Consider the following 23,471-nt stretch of genomic DNA (forward strand, 5'->3'; position numbering starts at 1 on the left):
AACTTAGATCCCCTGTTGATGGCACTCATTACTTTGTATGAATAAAAAGCTAGTCATGTTTCAAAACAATGATATTTTCTAAACCATGCTGAGTATGCATCAATACACCATTTGTTTTGGAGGTAATTCACAATGTTCGATCACAGTATATGATGCAAAATCCTATTGCAAATTGACATCAGTGATATGGGTCTCTAACTCATTGACTTACACCTATTTCCTTTTTTTAAGTATAGGTGTGACTTGTGCAACTTCCCAGTCTTTAGGTACAGATCTTTTGATGAATGAGCAGTTATTTAAGACTGGTAGGTATGGAGCTACTGTATCAGAATATTCTGAACAGAATCTAGCTGGTATACAACCTGGAATGGAGGTCTTGCTTTTACTAAGTAATTTGAGCTACCTACTTCTAAGCTGCTCACATTGATAGCTGCTCTTGATTCAAACTCTGGGATGTGTGGATGATGTGGCGTATTCTACACCTTATTTTAGATCTATGTGATGATGCTGTGCTGATTATATTTATATGTTTTGACAATGCCATTATGACCTTATCACATTAGGACATTGTGTAAAAAAGATCAAAGGATGGTCATACGGACTGAAACTGGTCATTGTCTAAAGAATTGATATTGTGATCAAAGACTGGAATAAAAAACATTTGACAGTATTGGATCACTGTTTGTATACGCGACTATATCACAGTTGGTGAAAGAAACAATCCATCACCATTGATATTTAACTTATCCTTTCTGAACACTGTTAGCACCTTTGTAAAAATTTTAACTAAGCTTACCTTTGGTTGTGGGCAGCTTTTGGTACCTATAACTTTTTGAACTTCAGCGCTTTCTATTAGCACTTGGAGCTGTGGCAGTTTAGGTCTATAATAATGATTGCTGCTACATCTACCCTTGCCCTGTGTTTGTCCTGCACCTATTGAAACCAAAGCCTTTTCTATATTTTCCCACGACACCATACCCTAAAAATCCACCCAGTCCATTCCATACAGCTCCTGCTACCTGTGCAGACACCTCCAGTATGTAGTGAATCCATGATGTATTAAGCAGAACCTGAAAACCCACCATTCTACGGTACAAGTCGAGTAATCTGCAGCCTATACAGTGTTAGAATCATGTGGGCATCTGATTCAGACCCTCCACTCGGCTCTGTACCAGAGGTCCACAATCAGCCCTATTGATGATGCTACAGATTGTGAGTCCTACTTTATCTCACAAGTAAGACTGATAATTTTTAGCAATTCAGATAGCCTCCTAAAATCAGATAGAATCTTTTCTCATCCAAAGCAACATACATCATTAATTTTAACATGAGCCACCAGCTGCCATTCACTATACTCTTGTGTTCTTTGTGGCATCAGGAAGTACCTTTTCCACATCTGGACTCCTCCCATTATACTTGCAGAGTGCATACTGGATTTCTTCCCTTCTGTGGTAGCCACTTCCCTAAGGGACTCCACTACACACCTAACATTGGAGCTCCCAACTACCTGGAATTCCCACTCTCCCTCCCTCTCCCTGTGACTGACTAGATCTTGCAGGCTGAGAGGCTTCCTCTGAAATAGGACAAGAGACTGCTTCTGTCCCAGAAAATCTTTTGCTGACTGCCACACTTTGAAACCATCTCCCACTCGACCACAGGTGAGGGATCAACCTCAGTGTGGGCAGTAACTGGGTAGGCCACATTAGTGTACCAATCAGGGAATACGTGGGACATAAAAAGGGGTCATGTGCTTCTTTTGTGCCCAACATTGTACTTGTAGCATAGGTGTTCACAAGTGTCCAATCCTCCCATTGTGTAACTGTAAAAAGTCATAGTTTCTTGCATGCACCTGCATCTTAAAGTATGAGGTTGGAACTTAAATAGTGGCAACTATTTATTCACAAGCAATAAAAAAGAGTTACATGTTTGCACCTATTACTGTCCTTTAAAGTACTCACCAACATTGTGTAGAAGCCATTGTCAGCAAAGTGGAAGGAATAGTATACCGTTAACAGATCCTGTTCTGTTGATGGTGCTAATGGAGCTGTCTACTGCCTGTCAAATCTCTTGAACAGTTCTGAAGTGAATGCCACAAAGTGGTTCCTTCATCTTCGGAATCAAATGCACAGTATTACTGTTTATTTATGGAGAATCACCTGTGACCAGCTTTGTGAAAGAAGTGGCGACACTTTCTGCGCAACCCACCCATTATTTTGCATGACAATGTGTGGATGCATACAGCTCAAGCTGTGGCTGCTCTGCTTGGTTGATGGGACTGGGAAGCACTGTACCCATCCACCATACTCCCTGGACTTAAGTCCTTTTGACTTTGATTTGATTCTCAAGATGAAGGAACCACTTCATGGCATTCGCTTCAGAACTGTTCCAGAGATTCGACAGGCAGTAGACTGCTCCATTTGCACCATCAACAGAACAGGCTCTGCTACGCAATACTATGCCTTCCACATCGCTGGCAGTGGGTTCTACATAATGCTGGTGACTACTTTGAAGGACAGTAACAGGTGCAAACATGTAACTCTTTTGTAGTGTTTGTGAATAAATAGTTGCCACTATTTAAGTTCCAACCCTTATATGTTGGCATCAGTTTGCATTCATTATATTAGAACTAAATAGTGAGACTTCCTCAGAACATAAAATACAATACATATTTTTCTCATAAAACCAGGTAAACTTGACCTCATCTAAGTGTTTATTGAGCAGGAGCTCATCAGGAATTTTAATGTATATTTTTGTGTAATGTTCCCACTTAAGTCAGACTAAAGTCAATCAATATTCCGTCTTGTAATTAGACTGCCTGAAAAAACCATTAGACTGCATTCTTTCATATATCTCAAATGTGTACAAATAGAAATTTCTATATTCTACTATAGCAACTTATTTTTAGTTCGTATTTCTTTGGATTTTTAGGCAAATACTGTGTAAATGAGCACTGCCTTCAAAATGAAATGAGTTAGTCATCAGCTGTCTGATTTCTATAGTGGTATATGCTTTCATGTATTTTTTCAGATAAGGGTCTAAAGTTCATGAGTAGCAAACAGTAGGCAGATACCTTCATCTCATGATCATGTAGACCTTCTTAATGTATAAATACCAAGTGACATGACTATTTGACATGTCAGTTCATTAAATAATCAGCCTCTATTGCCTTTTTTTATGTTGGGCTACTTTAGCTAAATGGCTGCTTGTTTCTTTTGGGTATTATTCACAGTCACCATTTAAGTGCCAGAAGTGGCTGTAATATTTGAATAAATAACCTTATCATGTTCAATCTGAGAAACATCTTGCAGATTCATCATTATCACCATAAAAAAGTAATTCTGCAAGAAATTTAAGGCATTTTGTACCAAAAAAAAAAAAAAAAAAAGAAATGCATTATCAGGTTCCTCACAACTAAAAGGGAAAAAAATTGTACATGAAATCATTTGTAAATTATTCAAAATTACTTATATAAAAACATATAAATATTTTATTTAATCTTGTTACAGAAAACACACACCTGCACCCCATCAGATTCACAGAAATTACAGTTTAAAGCAAAACAATAATACCAATAATATCTCTGATTACACTATTCTGAATATGTAGACAGTGAAAGAAAATACATTTCAGTAGAAAGTTTCTAAACAGGCAAAAGAAAATTCTCTCAGATCACTTTATCTAACACAAATACTTGTCTTTGCACTACATTATTAAAAAATGTAAAACAGTTCAGGAAAGAGTGCAGCATTCAAGAATGTGCTGTTGCAGTTACTTGATTTAACAAATGTAACAGCTGCATATTTTTTGTAAACACATATGACTGACTAGAGAATCTGAACTTGAAGGAAACTACAATTTAATACATTTACATTAGTACTTACATTGAGATACACATATTGTGGGAAAACACTTTTAACTCAGGAGTCCCTAAACTGGCCCCTCTTCTCCAACCACAAATTCAATTTTTTATGATCACAGTACATTCATTAATAAAGGATTGGTTTTCTTTATTTTACAGCATGACAACTTTCACAAAATAATAACAGCATGACAACTTTCACAGTGCAGCCAAATTGTAAAACCAGTTTAGTGGTTGACAAGCTATGTTAACAGTCCCCCCTGTACAACTAATATCAATGATGTCATTGTCTCAAGTTCTGTGTGAGACTAACTTTTGTGTACACACATTTTTAATGGTAAAATGTATGTATAAAATAGGGTCACTCCCAGCCCATAAGCATGTGGGAAATGTTGATCCACTACGAGTATTGGTTGATATTGAAGCTATACACTTTATTAACACTCAGTGAGAGACACATTAAACACTGCAACAGAACTCACTCGAATGATACATGCCAGTCCAAAGGCACAAGGACAGAGAGCAGAAAAATGAAGACATGTTACACTTCAGTGCTTCAGAGATAGCTTTTGATTAACTGTGTCACTACACAGCCCCCCCCCCCCCCCCCCCCACCCAACTGCCCCCCTATGAAGACCAGACCTCTTGGGAATCATCATCAAGAACACTGTTGAGAGCTTACTGTAAACCTATGTCATAGCAGTGTGTTGGTACCAGTGAAGGATAAAGACCTTATGTTTGCAATGGAGCTTTGACAGAGTCAGTGCTAACATAACTTGAGAACACGTATGTAGTTCCCTGTGTAGAAAGCTATTAGGGCCCATGTGCCTGAATGCCAGAGATGGATTATATTTGGAGATGAAATGCCCCACTTGTTGCAATAGAAATGGAGGGACTTGGTGGGTGGTCATGTTGCTGTTCAAAAAATTCCAAAGGTAGTGTTGAGTGATCCACTGTGCATGAACTCCACGGCAGAAGGTCCAGTATGAGATTTAATTGCTGCATCTAGTGGTAGGGCAGATAGGTACAAATAGCCATGGCACATTAGGAAAGATTTTGAAGATTAGATTTACTTTCATTCCAATTTATCTGTAGTGAGGAGGTCCTCCAGGTTGTAGAAAATGCAAAATGCTATCATTTCACTAGGTAGCTTGTGGTATGGCGGTGTTTATAGTCACTTGAGTTTGCCAGTTCATAGAACAAACTGGACTCAGATTGATGTCCTTGGTTAGATGTGACATTGGTGGGACATCCAAACTAAGAGATCCAATTGTTTAGGAAAGACTGCACCTCAATTTCCACTGAATTGTCCATAATAGGCACTTCTCCTATCCAGCTGGGAGACCTTCAGTAGCCAAAAAATATGTTTAAAACCTTGTACAGGAGTGAGAGGTCCCACAAAGTTGATATGTATGTTTGCAAAACGCTGTATAAGTTCACTGAAAGACCCATAATGTTTTCGGACATGATGCTCCACTTTAGCCATTTGGCAAGCCAACCAAGTCTTTATCTAGTCATGTTTGCTGCCTGGCCATATGTATGCATCAGTCACCATTCAAGCATCAGTCACCATTCATATTAGTTTGGCCCCTGATAATTCCACATCAGTGTCCTGCACCATTGCTAGCTACATGGAAACAATATTAATTCTGGAAAAATAGTCAGTTGCAACATTACTGGCCCTCCTTACATGGCAGATTTTAGTAGTAAATTGACTGATGAATTCCAAGTGGCAGAATTGTCTTGGTGATAAGGATCCAAACAGTGTTTTGAAAGCAAAATGAATAGTTTTGTGAGCAGTGGAAACTGTGAAGGTGGATGCCTTCACTTACAGCCAGAAGTGCTTAATGGCTTCATACACAACTAACAGTCCTCTGTCAGAGGTACTCCCTTAAATTAGTGACTTGGGCAGTTTGTACAAAAAGAAGCGTGAGTTCTGTTGCAGTGTTTAATGTGTCTCTCACTGAGTGTTAATAAAGTGTATAGCTTCAATATCAACCAATACTTGTAGTGGATCAACATTTCCCACAAGCTTATGGACTGGGCGTGACCCTATTTTATACATACATTTTACCATTAAAAATGTGTGTACACAAAAGTTAGTCTCACACAGAACTTGAGACAATGACATCATTGATATTAGTTATACAGGGGGAATTGTTAACATAGCTTGACAACCACTAAACTGATTTTACAATTTGGCTGCACTGTGGAAGTTGTCATGCTGTTATTATTTTGTGAAAGTTGTCATGCTGTAAAATAAAGAAAACCAATCCTTTACTAATGAATGTACTGTGATCATAAAAAATTGAATTTGTGTTTTCCAAGTATCTCCTATTTGCTGGTGAAGTGCTACCCCTATGACTGCCTGGCTAGCGACTACCACAGTGATGAGGGGAGCAGAATGGACAGAGTGCACTAAATGGATGGCAACGCTTGCACTGGATATGACCATGTCAAACTCTTGTAAAATTTTGGGAGACCAAGAGATGTGACATTGTCCTCTTAAATTTCGTCCTTATGATGTGCCAGTGAGGGGCACCTGTGAGGCTGCTGTATGAGGAAGATGATGTGTAGAAGTTTGCCATGTCCAGAAAATGGCTTCTCAGTTGGAAGATATCTGGTACAGACTGAATCACATCAACTTTATGCTGTAAAGGAATGATGCCAGAAGTGTTAATCAAATGGCCTAAGAATTCCACTTTTCTCTGCATGAGAACACGTGTGTCCTTGTCCATTTGCAACATGTTCTTTGAAAGTCTAACAGAAATAATTTGTTGATGTATGCCATCTTCTGATGGAAATTTTTAGAAAAGTAACACATTGTCCAAATATGCAAAACACTAGGGCAAATTATGGAGCACTTGAAGGCACCACAGGAAACTGATAGTATGCCTTCTTAAAATAGATCATGCTGTATATCCATGCACCTGCAAATGCTTCTCTAAAGTCATGTATATTGCATATAGGGTAATAGTCTGGGGTTGAAAGTGCATTCAAAGCATGATAGTCACCGCAGTCACTAGGATCTGTCCCTTTCCTTACCAAGTGTAAGGATGATGTTCATGGTCTGTCAGAACAGCTAATAATACCTGTCTTTCTTCCCTGCAGCATATTTTTTTGGTGCTAACTTGCCAGCTTTGAAGGTTACCTGTGGTCTTTGAGTAGTTGGAGTGTGATGGCTAGTGTTGCGTGTGATACTACAGAGCCGTGCAGGTTGCTGTTTAATGTTTGTCAAGGTAGATGAAGAGATAAATGGGAAGAAATGTTTTCACTTAAACTCCTTATTTCAGTTTGAGCCTTCTCAAAGTCTTTGATTCTTTTCCAGATTCAAGAAGTGTATTTTCCTTAGAAATGTTTGTCTTCACCTGTCTAAGGGGCATTAACTCATCAGGTATTTGCAATTTGCTGTAAGTGCACACTATTGTATGAAGTTCCTCACTTGATGAATCTTTGGTGTTGAGAGCCAAGCTCATAGAATCCAGGTCACTTATCACTTTATCTGTAGCAGAGGTGTAATTCAAAGAATGAGGGCTGTTTAAAGAAACTGCATGTCAATAAACAATTTTATTGTTTATGCAGATTTGAGCCTTGTGGATGGAAATGTCAGTGTAAAAGTGGTGCAGGAAATCAGTGCCAAGAAGTGGCTCAGTGACATTGGCAGTCAAGAAAATCCACTGCAGTTATTTCTGGAAACCCGATTTCACCACTATGATGCATTTACCAAAAGTAGGAATTTTCGAGTTATTAGCTATGATGAGCCTGGATGTAACTGAAGGTTGCTTTTCTAATCTTGCCAGCAAGACACTCACATTGATCCAGAGTCGATTGAATATGTTCCTGGACATACAAGTGACATGATCTACCAAGACTGTTAATAACAGGCTGTCAATTTGGCATTCCTGAGAAATCTACATAGCCGATACTGGGAAGAAATCTGTCTTCTTGTGTTGAAATGGCGGAAGCTGACTCTGGAAAAACAAAGTGGTAGACCTGTTGTATACTTTGACCTTGGTGGTTATCCACTTCAGTTCAGAGTGGCAGTTTGACAGGTCATGCCTATTCCCATTTGTTGTTGTTGTTGTTGTTTGTGAGGCTGTAAGGAGCTGTACATTTTCTTACCGATTGTCCACATTCAGAAGGATATAAATAGCAGTTATGTCATTGTATGTTGACCTCATGCTGGGAGTTGTGCCAGCTGCTGTGCTGTGTGCTTTCATGAATTGGCAGTGTTTCTGTAGTTTGCCTGAATTGTTGCTGAAACTGCTCAAGTTGCATGGGAATGAGCAGATTCGTTTAGATAGTGGGAGCTGCTGCCCTCTAGCTGCAGGCAAAGTAACTAAACCTGCAGTGCCATTACCAGTTTGTGGACCCTCACTGGCATCATCACGTAACAAATTATTACTTATTTGGCCAGTTCTGAGTAACTGCAAATCTATGTCCATGGTGTTATTTGAAATCACAAGAGTTTTAATAGCAAAAGGTAAGTTATTGAATCACACTTGTTTTAACATCACCTTGGAAACTTTAGATTCAGTGACTCGTGTCCTTAGATCGCACAATAATTCAGACAGAGATGTATCACCAATAAGCTCACTCTCTAAAACTTTTCGAATACCTGGTTTAATATCCTTACCGGCAAATGTCGAGATGTAGGCAATTGAGCTGGCATGGGTAGAACAGTGGAGCAGTTCAGACACGAGCAGTTCAGACACCTGCCAAAGAAGATGTACATGTCATGTCATATAGGCAGACCCACTGACAGAAGTGTATACTTATGAGCAGCAGTAAATAGAGCAGGCCAGTGCTCCTGCAGCATTAAACCACTGTGGACCTAGTCTAGCACTTTGTGCTGAGTGCTGTCATGTGCTTGGTCATTAGTCACCAGCCGTGTGTTGAGCTTATTGCTGTGCATGTATCTACATGGGTTAAGACACTTTGTTTCCCATGGCTCAGTTCACACGGTGACTTCACAGGGTTCTGTTCCCCCAATGTTATTGGGTCACCATTGGCCTGTGCTGCACCTGTGCTGACTGTGTTGACTAGTGGCATTGTCATACCTTCTGCAGATACTAACTGCAGGTCTCTTAATCTGTGAATACTGTGGAACATGTGGTCTTTCAAGAGTGTGTTATTGTAATTAGAGGGCATATTATGAACAATATCTGACCATAACAAAGAGATTAAGTGCCTAAAGCATTAATTGTCAGAATGAATTGTAGTTTGTCATCACATACACCATAGGCAGCAAATGAAAGTTTTAAAAGTATCCTCACACTTAATGTGTTTCTTGTGATCCATGGCTTTCTGTGGGGTCACCACTTGTGGAAACATCAATCCTCAGTAAGTACCAGAAATACTGGCTGTTATTGAAACCAGAGACTTCAATACACAATGAGAGTTACATGAAACACTCAACAAAAATCTCTGAAATGAAACATGCCACCCCAAAAGGCAGGAAAACAGTGAGCCTAAAAGCAAAGATATTTTACAGTTCATTTTTTCAGAGGTATCTTCCGACTAATTATGTCACCACAAGCTCCACAATTGTCTGCCAACTCCGATAGGTGTCAAGGATGAAACATCAGTTTTGTCACTCTCACAAAGCTGCTACCTGGTGCGGACTGCAAACCCCCTTTTTATTCTTCCTTATTGTCATGGACCAATTGTATCATTTATTGAAGTTCTCCCTCAGAGTATTGCTACACATAAATATCACTGGCATAAATAATTACTGTCACTTTCATAATTTCATCACTGAAGCTACTGTTTACTTGTGTAGGATCTCATTCACTGAAGAGAAGAGGAGACATTTCCAGCTTATCCCACATCTGAGTCTTTTTCAAATGATATAGGAACATGTCTAACACTACTACTTCTACTACCACACACACACACACACACACACACACCACCACCACCACCACCACCACCACCGTCACTATAAAAACCCATCTCAGAAAACAGCAAAAGATTAGATGTACTCTGAGTATACTGATTACTCTAATTTATGTTAGAGTCTTTGTAATGAACTGTGTTGAGAAAGATCCTGGAATGTGACTATATTTGAGTCCATGGTCTTGTGGCAACATTAATTAAATAATAAAATCTTTGTGGGATTCCAGAGGTATTAAGTGGCTTCATTTTCTTGTGCTTTCATCTGTGTGCTCCAGCTGACAATGAGTGAACAGTAATTAACCAATCCGCAGCTCTTGGTCTCACGGTAGTGTTCTCGCTTCCCGAGCACGAGGTCCTGGGTTCGATTCCCGGTGGGGTCTGAGATTTTTTCCTCCCTCGAGATGACTGGGTATCGTTGTGTCGCCTTCATCGTCATCATTCATCCCCATTACGGTCGAAGGAAGGCAATGGGAAACCACCTCCACTAGGACCTTGCCTAGTAAGGCGACGCGGGTCTCCCGCGTCGCTCCCCTACGCTCTGAAAAGAAGTATGGGACTCATCATCATCATCATCATCAATCAACCAATAGTTTGTAGAAATTTAACCATTGATGCATCTTGAAGGCTGAGAATACTTTTGTTAAAGTAAATTCATAGTGGAGATAAAAATACAGAGAGCTGTCCTATCATACTATTTTCCTAATTACTATTTCTCTAAATCCTTTTATATGAAGAATCCTAAGTAATTAAATTACAAAAAATAAAATAAAACTCCTGACTTAAAATACACACAGCAAAAAAAGTTTTGCATCACCTCGGTTCTGAGAGTTCCGAAACCTGTAAAGAAAATTGGAATAGAGATCAACAGAAAGGTCATTCCCGCCCTTTTTATTGCTCATGAAAACCACACATTGCATGTTGTACCACCATACAGCGAGACCTTCAGAGGTGGCGGTCCAGATTGTTGTACACACCAGCACTTCTAATACCCAGTAGCACGTCCTCTTGCATTGATGCATGCCTGTATTCGTTGTGGCATACTATCCACAAGTTCATCAAGGTTCTTGGCCCTGATCTGGTGACACCATCCTGCCCACTCTGGCTATTACTGCTGCACAGTGCAGGTTTTACTGAGTGTGGCTACCCTATCTCACAATCCTTTTGTGTATGTGTTGATACAACCTACATGTTACCACACTGCACTCACTGGCCATTGATAGTTAATACAATGCTCTACTGCAGCTTAGTTACAAATTCCTAGAAGTTTCACTTAAAACTATGTTGTGATGCTACAATGTTGTTCCTTGCATTTGTCGCTGTCCCACTGTCCCATTCCTTATTACAACTGGCATAGACTCAGCTTTGGTATGTGGGAAGGGCCTGAGGGGCTAGTTTTGTGTGCACAATATAACCCTGTACTAAATCACATGTTGTGGTGTGTTGGGTATGCAGAAGGATAGAGCATTTCACTAAGCAGTGTAGGGAGAGTGCATAGTTTCAATGAGGAAGGCCATGGGTGCTAGAGAAGTATTAATCAGTGTAGATAGACAATTGTAGGCATGGTTTGTTGTGAATAGTGGTGATATGTAGATTAGGAGTTTTCCAAAGGGTTAATGCAAGTAGAAACATGGTCTGATGTTCAAGAGTGTCTGAGTTGTGTACGCAGCTTTTTGTTTCTTTTTCCTTTCTGTGCCACATGCCTACTCTGTATGTAGTAAGATAGCTCCAAACTGTGATATAGCACTGACAAAGTGAAATATAGCTCAGCATTGCAACAGTATCATACAGTTTTTTATCTTTGTATCGTATCACACTGGCTCAAAGCAGTGTAACTAGGTGCTAGGATCTGTAGATGCAAGATGATTATTAATCTTCATGTCACCGTTAAACTGCTCCAGGTCCCTTGAGTACGGTTGGCATAATAGCAGAAAATCCACCTAGGATAGTTGTCTGAACCAGTGTGATGCATGGTGCAGGGACATTCATGTATTAGAGAGCTACGACTAAGAAGAAACATCGAGTATTTTTGAGTAATATTAAGAAACACAGGTTGAAGAAACATGGAGTGTTTTTGAGTAATATTCAGAAACACAGGTTGTAGCTGCGGACAGCACCTGTGGTTAAAGACTGTGGTCAAGAGATTGCAGGGCTCATAAAGCACAATAGACTGGATAGGTCTCTCATAATTAGCAGTAAAGTTTAGGGTTTAAGTGATAGTTCTCTGGCTCTTATGGGCATTACAATGTGAGTGTCTCTACCATGGATTACTTTACTTTTGTGAATAGTTCAGGTTAAGTATAAGAGTTTCATAATGTTGCAGGCTGCCTTTCAGATCCCTACTCTTCTCTCCTGCTAAATAGGCAGGTTGAAGACAAATACATTATACCATGTGTCATGACTTAATAAGAAAAGAGGAAAACTGTGCCTAATATGTGTGGGAAAATAGAGTTGTATATGCTATAGCATCATGTAATTGTAATATGTTTACAGATTTGGTAGCAGACTAGAATTCGTAAGACTGAATTCTCCCCAAGTGGGGAGTAATTGTTGTAGCATCTGCTTGAGTGGGCAATGACAGTTACAGAACAATACTTGGGGCAATACATTCCAGGCATACACTACAACAATTGGGTCCTTTTATCACAACAAGGCTTACTAGATGAGTATATCTGGGCCTCCAGCCCAGTGGGAGACCACTTGCACTGAGGACTTGTCTCTTGTTACTTGACATTAGATCTGTCCTGTCCTGATGTCATGCTGGATTTCTAATATGTCTGCCACTGCCACTGTGCTGTGCTTGAACTTCAGTCCTGTCTACAGCTCCAGCATTAGCACTGATGTAGCCTCCATTCCCACCACCAGCCTCCACAATCCTCATCTGCTACTTGTATCTTGTACCTGATGTTAGATCTGTCCTGTCCTGACATTGTACTGGGCTTCTGACATGTCTACATCTACATCCACATAATTACTCTGCAATTCACTTTTAAGGGCGTGGCAGAGGGTTCATTGAACCACCTTCAAGCTATTTCTCTCGTCTCAGTTATGTGACTGGGTTTGTGACTTCCTGTCAGAGAGGTCACAGTGCGTAGTAATTGATGGAAAGTCATCGAGTAAAACAGAAGTGATTTCTGGCGTTCCCCAAGGTAGTGTCATAAGCCCTTTGCTGTTCCTTATCTATATAAATGATTTGGGAGACAATATGAGCAGCCATCTTAGGTTGTTTGCAGATGATGCTGGTGTTTATTGACTAATAAAGTCATCAGAAGATCAGACAAATTGCAAAACGATTTAGAAAAGATATCTGAATGGTGCAAAAATTGGCAGTTGACACAAAATAACGAAAAGTATGAGGTCATCCACATGAGTGCTAAAAGGAATCCGTTAAACTTCAGTTACATGATAAATCAGTCAGATATAAAGCCCGTAAATTCAACTAAATACCTAGGAATTATAGTTACGAGCAACTTAAATTGGAAGGAACACATAGAAAATGTTGTGGGGAAGGCTAACCAAAGACTGTGTTTTATTGGCAGGACACCTAGGAAATGTAACAGATCTACTAAGGAGGCTGCTACACTGAGTACATCGAAAAAGTTCAAAGAAGGGCAGCATGTTTTGTATTATCATGAAATATGGAAGATAGTGTCACTGAAATGATACAGGATTTGGGCTGGGTATCATTAAAAGAAAGGCGTTATTCATTGGGAGGGGATATTCTCTTGAAATTCCAATCACCAACTTTCTCCTCTGAATGAAAAAATATTGTGTTGACAGTGACCTACATAGGGAGAAATGATCACAACGATAAAATAATGGAAATCAGAGCTGTTACAGAAAGATATAGGTGTTTGTTCTTACCACGCACTATACGAGATTGGAATAATAGAGAATTGTGAAGGTGATTCGATGAACCTTCTGCCAGGCACTTAAATGTGATATGCAGAGTATCAATGTAGATGTAGATTTCTCTACCATTCCCTTCTTGAATAGTGAGTGGGAAAAACGAACACTTAATCTTTCTGTGTGAGCTCTGATTTCTCTTATTTTATTGTGGTGATCTTTCCTTCCTATGTAGATGTGTATCAACAAAATAATTTCACATTCTGAGGAGGAATTTGGTGATTGAAATTTCATGAAAAGACCCTGCCATCATGAAAAACACCTTTGTTTTGATGATTGCCACTCCATTTCACATATTTCCATGCCTCTGTCTCCTGTTTCCTGATGTACAAAACTAGGTGTCCCTCCTTGAACTTTTTCAATGTTCTCCATCGATCCTATCTGATTTGGATCACACACCAATATTCCAGAAGAGGACATGGAAGCATAGTGTAGACAGTCTCTCTAGATAGACCTGTTGCATTTTCTCAGTGTTCTGCCAGTAAATCACAGTCTTTGGTTTTCTTTCCCCACAACATAATCTACATGATCATTCCAATGTAAATTACTCATAATTATAATCCCTATGTAATTAGTTGAATTTATAACCTTTAGATTTGTGTGATTTATTGTGTAGTCAAAATTTATTGGATTCCTTTTGGTACTCATGTGGATGACTCCACACTTTCCATTATTTAGAGTCACTTGCCACTTTTCACACCATACATACATGTTCCCCCCATGAACCATGGACCTTGCCGTTGGTGGGGAGGCTTGCGTGCCTCAGCGATACAGATAGCCGTACCGTAGGTACAACCACAACGGAGGGGTATCTGTTGAGAGGCCAGACAAATGTGTGGTTCCTGAAGAGGGGCAGCAGCCTTTTCAGTAGTTGCAAGGGCAACAGTCTGGATGATTGACTGATCTGGCCTTGTAACAATAACCAAAACGGCCGTGCTGTGCTGGTACTGCGAACGGCTGAAAGCAAGGGGAAACTACGGCCGTAATTTTTCCCGAGGGCATGCAGCTTTACTGTATGATTAAATGATGATGGCGTCCTCTTGGGTAAAATATTCCGGAGGTAAAATAGTCCCCCATTCGGATCTCCGGGCGGGGACTACTCAAGAGGATGTCGTTATCAGGAGAATGAAAACTGGCGTTCTACGGATCGGAGCGTGGAATGTCAGATCCCTTAATCGGGCAGGTAGGTTAGAAAATTTAAAAAGGGAAATGGATAGGTTAAAGTTAGATATTGTGGGAATTAGTGAAGTTCGGTGGCAGGAGGAACAAGAATTTTGGTCAGGTGACTACAGGGTTATAAACACAAAGTCAAATAGGGGTAATGCAGGAGTAGGTTTAATAATGAATAGGAAAATAGGAATGCGGGTAAGCTACTACAAACAGCATAGTGAACGCATTATTGTGGCCAAGATAGATACGAAGCCCACACTTACTACAGTAGTACAAGTTTATATGCCAACTAGCTCTGCAGATGACGAAGAAATTGAAGAAATGTATGATGAAATAAAAGAAATTATTCAGATAGTGAAGGGAGACGAAAATTTAATAGTCATGGGTGACTGGAATTCGAGTGTAGGAAAAGGGAGAGAAGGAAACGTAGTAGGTGAATATGGATTGGGGCTAAGAAATGAAAGAGGAAGCCGCCTGATAGAATTTTGCACAGAGCACAACTTAATCATAGCTAACACTTGGTTTAAGAATCATGATAGAAGGTTGTATACATGGAAGAACCCTGGAGATACTAAAAGGTATCAGATAGATTATATAATGGTAAGACAGAGATTTAGGAACCAGGTTTTAAATTGTAAGACATTTCCAGGGGCAGATGTGGACTCTGACCACAATCTATTGGTTATGACCTGTAGATTAAAACTGAAGAAACTGCAAAAAGGTGGGAATTTAAGGAGATGGGACCTGGATAAACTGAAAGAACCAGAGGTTGTACAGAGTTTCAGGGAGAGCATAAGGGAACAATTGAAAGGAATGGGGGAAAGAAATACAGTAGAAGAAGAATGGGTAGCTCTGAGGGATGAAGTAGTGAAGGCAGCAGACGATCAAGTAGGTAAATAGAAGAGGGTTAGTAGAAATCCTTGGGTAACAGAAGAAATATTGAATTTAATTGATGAAAGGAGAAAATATAAAAATGCAGTAAATGAAGCAGGCAAAAAGGAATACAAACGTCTCAAAAATGAGATCGACAGGAAGTGCAAAATGGCTAAGCAGGGATGGCTAGAGGACAAATGTAAGGATGTAGAGGCTTGTCTCACTAGGGGTAAGATAGATACTGCCTACAGGAAAATTAAAGAGACCTTTGGAGATAAGAGAACCACATGTATGAACATCAAGAGCTCGGATGGAAACCCAGTTCTAGGCAAAGAAGGGAAAGCAGAAACATGGAAGGAGTATATAGAGGGTCTATACAAGGGCGATGCACTTGAGGACAATATTATGGAAATGGAAGAGGATGTAGATGAAGATGAAATGGGAGATACGATACTGCGTGAAGAGTTTGACATAGCACTGAAGGACCTGAGTCGAAACAAGGCCCCTGGAGTAGACAACATTCCATTGGAACTACTGACGGCCTTGGGAGAGACAGTTCTGACAAAACTCTACCATCTGGTGAGCAAGATGTATGAAACAGGCGAAATACCCTCAGACTTCAAGAAGAATATAATAATTCCAATCCCAAAGAAAGCAGGTGTTGACAGATGTGAAAATTACCGAACAATCAGTTTAATAAGTCACAGCTGCAAAATACTAACACGAATTCTTTACAGACGAATGGAAAAACTAGTAGAAGCCGACCTCGGGGAAGATCAGTTTGGATTCCATAGAAATACTGGAACACGTGAGGCAATACTGACCTTACGACTTATCTTAGAAGAAAGATTAAGGAAAGGCAAACCTACGTTTCTAGCATTTGTAGACTTAGAGAAAGCTTTTGACAATGTTGACTGGAATACTCTCTTTCAAATTCTAAAGGTGGCAGGGGTAAAATACAGGGAGCGAAAGGCTATTTACAACTTGTACAGAAACCAGATGGCAGTTATAAGAGTTGAGGGACATGAAAGGGAAGCAGTGGTTGGGAAGGGAGTGAGACAGGGTTGTAGCCTCTCCCCGATGTTATTCAATCTCTATATTGAGCAAGCAGTAAAGGAAACAAAAGAAAAATTTGGAGTAGGTATTAAAATCCATGGAGAAGAAATAAAAACTTTGAGGTTCGCCGATGACATTGTAACTCTGTCAGAGACAGCAAAGGACTTGGAAGAGCAGTTGAACGGAATGGATGGTGTCTTGAAGGGAGGATATAAGATGAACATCAACAAAAGCAAAACGAGGATAATGGAATGTAGTCGAGTTAAGTTGGGTGATGCTGAGGGTATTAGATTAGGAAATGAGACACTTAAAGTAGTAAAGGAGTTTTGCTATTTGGGGAGCAAAATAACTGATGATGGACGAAGTAGAGAGGATATAAAATGTAGACTGGCAATGGCAAGGAAAGCGTTTCTGAAGAAGAGAAATTTGTTAACATCGAGTATAGATTTAAGTGTCAGGAAGTTATTTCTGAAAGTATTTGTATGGAGTGTAGCCATGTATGGAAGTGAAACATGGACGGTAAATAGTTTGGACAAGAAGAGAATAGAAGCTTTCGAAATGTGGTGCTACAGAAGAATGCTGAAGATTAGATGGGTAGATCACATAACTAATGAGGAAGTATTGAATAGAATTGGGGAGAAGAGAAGTTTGTGGCACAACTTGACCAGAAGAAGGGATCGGTTGGTAGGACATGTTCTGAGGCATCAAGGGATCACCAATTTAGTATTGGAGGGCAGCGTGGAGGGTAAAAATCATAGAGGGAGACCAAGAGATGAATACACTAAGCAGATTCAGAAGGATGTAGGTTGCAGTAGGTACTGGGAGATGAAGAAGCTTGCACAGGATAGAGTAGCATGGAGAGCTGCATCAAACCAGTCTCAGGACTGAAGACCACAACAACAACAACAACAACATACATGTTGCCTAAATCATTTTGCAATTTGTTTTATCATCTGATGATTTTATAAGATGGTAAATGACAGCATCATCTACAACCAATCTCAGAGTGGTGTTCACATTGTCTTCTAAATTATTTATGTAGAACAGGAACAGTGAGGGCCTATAACACATCCTTGGGGAATTCGAGATATTACTTCTGTTTTATTTGATGACTTTCCATCAGTTACAATGAACTATGGCCTCCGTGATGGGAAATCATGAATCCAGTTGCACAACCAAGACAGTAGTCCATAGGCATGCAATTTTATTAGAAGTTGCTTGTGAGTTATGTTGTCAGAAGCCTTATGGAAATGTAAAAATATGACATCAACTTGAAATCATTTGCTAATAGCAGTCATTACTTCTTGAGAATAAAGAGCTAGTTGTGTTTTGCAAAAATGATATTTTGTGAATGCATGTTGGTTACTTGTCAATAAATCCTTTTCTTCAGGAGAACTCAATAACACAGTATATGCTCCAAAAACCTACTGCAAATCATCATTAGTGATATAGGTTTGTAAGTCAGCATATTACTCCTTATTTCTTTCTTGGATATTGATGTGACTTGTACAACTTTCCAGCCTTTAGGTATGGACCTTTCAACGAGCGATTGAGTGTGTATGATTGTTAAATATGGACCTATGGTATCAGCATACTCTGAGAGGATCCTGAGTGGTATACAAAAAGGACTGGAGGTCTTGCCTTTGTCAAGTTATTTAAATTGCTTTGCTGCGCTGAGGATACCCACTTCTTAATTACTCGTTTTGGTAGTTGTTCTTGATTCAAATTCTGAAATATTTACTTTGTCTTCTTTGGTGAAGGAATTTTGGAAAACCATGTTTAGTAACTCTGCTTTAGTGGCACAACACCATTGTTACTTCACAGTGAGGGTATTGATTGTGTCTTTCTGCAGGCTTGTTTTACATACAACCAGAATCTGTTTGCATTTTCTGCCAGATTTTGAGACAGAGTTTCATTGTGGAATGTATTAAAAGCATCTTAGCATCTTGCATTGAAGTTTGTGCTACATTTCAAGCTTCTGTCTACCACGAGATCTGTGTTTTTCTTCATCTTTGGCCATGACTGACTCCAGTCTCAGCACTGATTCAGTCTCCATAACAAACGAGTCTTCCACAGTCGCAGCTGCTACTACATACACCCATGGGCCTACTAGCACCAGCTATCCCGATGTTCCCAGATGTTGTACTAAGACCAATCTAGCGGGGTCATTCGGCATATGCCATTGTCCATGGAGAGCCTGGGTTCAACCTGGGCTGTGGCATACTTGGCTAGCCATTTCCGGCACTGCCAACAGCAGTTGCTGCTGGTTGCTTCTCTGCTGAGCAGGATGTGTTGACACCACATACCAGCAGCATTGTAGTTGATGCATACACCATCCTCACAATTGCCGGTCTTGGGTGCTGCATGATTTTGTCGTATGGAATGCACTGCCAACAAAAGTTGTTTAACTTAGGAGAGCGTTCTCTGGCTTGCTGTCATAAGAGGCTGGGCATTATACATTCCCTCAGGTCATCAATACTCAGCACCCTGACAGCCATCCCTCTATCCTTGGGTGACTATGTAGTGGTCAGCAACTCGGATTGCTATACTATATAGTGTCCTTACACTCAACTCTCACCTCTGTTTCGCTAGATTATGGAACTCCTGTTGATAATAGCTAGGAATTGTCTCACCTGGCAACATTTGCTGTCAGTTGTAAGTGATATGCAGGTGGACATTTTGTGTGGTCAGGATTGATAGAGCGTCATAATAAGCATTATAAAAAGGAAACTTGGTTTAACAAGTGTTACGAATTGTATCATTGTGTTATTGAGTTATTTTTATTATCATTTACTTTGATTGTACTGAACATGTAGCTAGAAATGTAACTTACCATTTCAGACCTTGGTCCGCAAATGTGTCAGGAAGGAAACACATTCCAGCTATCTGGGTGATAGTGCAAGGCTTAGGCCAATGATCTTTGGCAGCAAACAGCACTTAAAATGTGATTCCCCACAAGTTACTTATTGGCTACACACAGTGAGTGAATAGGAGGCAGATTGTTATAAGCAGGTCATGGCAATGAAAAACATCTCTTAAGGTGCCTGATTGACATTTTGGCATACATAATATTTTTGTTTGATTATATCTTCACATTCCTCAACTTGTTTCTTTGCACTTCCTTCCACCTTTTTCTGTCCTCTCTCCACCACTACCACTGCTTGATTTTTTTAAATTTCCAGTCAAGCTTTCTCTGTGTATCCTGTTTAGCATCTTGGCTTCTGTATCTATACATTACATTATTAGGACTGTGAGGCCAGCCTGTTTGTAATTAAATACTTGATTTTTGATCCGCTGAGTGCCTCTTGTTTCTGTATTCACCTAGGAGTCTAGTTCTTTTCTTTCTTTCCCATTTGATTACTTTTACTTTTTCTTGGTAAATTAAGGAAAATTAACCATTATTTCTAAAATGGAGGTGCAATTTTTTGTTTTAGTGTATTATCTGTGATAACATCTTCTCCATGAACTTAAATGGTTTAAATTTTTATTTCATTCTTAAAGTCATAGATACTTTGGCAACAAAAGAGAAGGGAAGGGGTGAAATGATAGAAAGAAAGACATTTAGAGTAGGAGCAAGAAACGAATGGTTACTACACATATTAAATGTTTGTAATAAATTTCTCTTAAGTTTCATACATAAGATGTCATAAGTTAACAATCAAGTAAAAATGATAGAAAATTAATAACCAGTTGTCTTTCTGTTAGATTAAAACTGACAGCAGGAGGCAGCATCAAGTAGCAGAAGATTTTTATGATGTATGGATATTGAAAAGACAGGCATTTCTAAGGTGGAGGAGCTTTGTAGAAGAACAGTTGGCTCATGAAGCAACTGTAATGCAAATGGCATTAGAGCATTATAATAGGTATGCAAACAGTATTATGTATACATTTATGACTCTCTGATTTGATGGATGTTCGCGTTTGTGTAAAAGTATATAGAAATTTCTTTAGATGTTCGTAACTGTAGTATGTTACACCATTGTTCATACCATTCCTAAGTATAATTGATTTTAATTTTCATTATAGGACACTGCTTTGCCGCTACTTCAGGCAATGGTACAAGGTGCGAGATGAAAAGAAACGTAAAGAACGGCTTGAAGTGTGGCGTATACGTGTACGTGAAATACTTCCAGACTTCATGCCTCCTGATACAGACTAGGGCTACAGGGCTTACATATTACACAAAATAATGCACATAACAAAATGTGTTTTATGTTACAGTCTGTAATTGTACACCTTTACTGTTTCAATTAAGCAACAGCTGGTGTGAATTGATCTTTCATACTGAAGGAAAATGGAATCACTATTAATTATTTGAAAAATCCTTTGATTGTTCTTCTTTTGCAAGAGCAGATTTTACTCTTTCTTTTTGTTTGTAATATTGTGTAGAACCAAGCATGTAAAATGTAGGAGAGAGATGATTAAAAAAATTAATAAAAATCTCATTGCACACAGTTATTGCTTTGTTTTAGACATGCAGACACTTCACTAAAGTATTTGTCCTTTTAATGTTAGTAATTGAGAAAATCTTTATTTATTTATTCCAGGGATAGTGTACATGAAATATTATAATGGTGCCCTTTGTATCAGTTTTAATGAAGCTGTTTATTTACTCTTAGTGTTACATCTGTTCACAATGAGGTTTATCAGTCTCATAGAGGATAATTTCTTTGTTGAATTCAAGCAGTTTGTTGCTGTTCTGAGCAACAATACTGTGATATGAGCTATGTTGTTCTTTACTGATTATTATTTAAAAAAGTATGTCACTGTGTAATCTTCAAAAATACAGTGTGTGAATGAATGAATAAATAAATAAATAAATAAAAAGGCACCCACAACTTCCAGAGACTGCTCTGGAGGTGATGAAATGTATAACTCAGATTAACACAGTGTAGTAAGTAGATGTACTAGATACGAGGCGTGTTCAAAATGTAAGGTGACTTTATATTTTTATGAAAACTTATTTATTTATTCATCAATATTCATGTTGTTCCCTTCAAAGTAATTTGCCTCAGATGCAATACTCTTGTGCCAACACTTCTTCCAATCCATGAAGCACTTCTCATAAGCACTTTTTGGTACAGCCTTGAGTATTCCAGCAATTCAGTTTTTATTTCCTCAAATGTTGAACGTCTTCGTCCTTTCATAGCTCTCTTCAGTTTTGGGAACAGGAAAAAGTTGCAGGGGGCCAAATACAGTGAATATAGTGGCTGAGGCATGATTGTCATGTTGTTTTTGGCCAAAAAATCTCTTACAAGCAACAATGAATAAGCAATTGCACTGTCGTGATGCAAAAGCATCAAGGTAATACTCCTTACTGGCCGTACGACCTTGAGGAAAAAATTCATGATGCCTTATGCAATGATAACTGAAAAAAACAGTGAGCAAAACTTTGATATTTGATCGAACTATGTGTGCTTTATTGATCTTGGCTCTATGGGATGCTTCCATTGGGACTATTGGGCTTTGGTTTTGACATCAAATACCATAATTCCATGTTTTGTCACCAGTTATGGCCTTTTTGAGCAAATCAGGATCATCGTTGACGTCATTCAAGAGCTCCTGAACGATGCTCATGTGATTGTTCTGATCAAAATTGAGAAGTTTTGGAACAAATTTTGCAGACACACGTCTCATGCCCAAAAAATCCATAAAAATTGCATGAGATGAGCCAACTGATATGCCAACATCCTCAAAAAATTCTATTACAGTAATTTGATGATTTTTCAGAACAATTTTCTTCACAGCTTCATCGTTCTCATCTGTTGTTGATGTGCTGTGGCATTCAAAGCGAGGTTCGTCATTGACATCTTCTCAGTCATCTTGGAAGAGCTTGTACCACTTTTTTTTTTTTTTTTTTTTTTTAACTTAGAGAAGACTCACCTTATGCCATGTCAACATTTGTAGTGCTTTAGAGCACTTGACTCTTTTTATCACACAAAATTTGATGCAAATTCATTGCTCCATTTTTTATAATAATCGGAAATTGCTGAGCACACTAAGACACGTCTAACCTTTCTATCTGTCAAAAACAAACAAAGTATGCTGTATGCATGAAACTGAACATATGTTGGGACATGTGTACCAACATAACAAAACAAAAAATTGACAATCGAATGTACGTTGCCTGTGCAGTTTGAAAAGTCACCTTACTTTTTGAACATCCCTCGTATGTCAACTAAATTTTAACCTTAAATCCTAAGGATGTACATCATCATCTGTTAATCATCACTTATTTAGTTTTCCTTTAAATGCCTGATTTATGTTTCTAGGATAGGAGAGTAGTTTACTGGGTTATCACAATTAAATTATTCATGGCTGGTGGGCCTCAGAAGTTCTTTATCTCAAGCAGTTGCCAATGTCTTGTAAATTGCGCCATAACTACATGAGTTGTATACATCCTAGGCATATTGTTGAAGGTTGTATTGTTGTGGGCGATCAACTATGTTTATACACATCCTTCCAGAGTTTATGTTTATGTGAAAAACATATAAATAATTAAATTCTGGTAATACGTGTTATAGATGTTGCTTGTCAAACTTAGAAATGGAAAAAAATCTTGAATAAAGGCACATGATCATATCCAGCTTGGTGGTTTCAGAAGACTACAGTTATTTACATGAGAAAGAGAGTGAAAATTTTGTTGCAAATGGAGAAGACTGAATTGTCCATAAAGAAACTAAAGCAGAAATTTTTTGTTCGTCCAGTTAGG

General features: G+C 39.0%; 1 protein-coding gene across 1 annotated transcript in view; it reads left to right on the plus strand.

Moving 5' to 3' along the window:
- The window catches only part of LOC124802880, a 205,723-nt gene extending 184,646 nt beyond the window's left edge, over window positions 1–21,077 (plus strand). Inside the window, exons 10-11 of the mRNA XM_047263924.1 lie at window positions 20,465–20,622; window positions 20,786–21,077. Of these exons, the coding sequence (XP_047119880.1) occupies window positions 20,465–20,622; window positions 20,786–20,918 (291 nt within the window). The 3' untranslated portion in view covers window positions 20,919–21,077. The remainder of the gene's footprint in view (window positions 1–20,464; window positions 20,623–20,785) is intronic.
- Window positions 21,078–23,471: the final 2,394 nt, after the last annotated feature.

This window comes from Schistocerca piceifrons, chromosome 6 (genome assembly GCF_021461385.2).
Source record: "Schistocerca piceifrons isolate TAMUIC-IGC-003096 chromosome 6, iqSchPice1.1, whole genome shotgun sequence".
NCBI lineage: Eukaryota > Metazoa > Arthropoda > Insecta > Orthoptera > Acrididae > Schistocerca > Schistocerca piceifrons.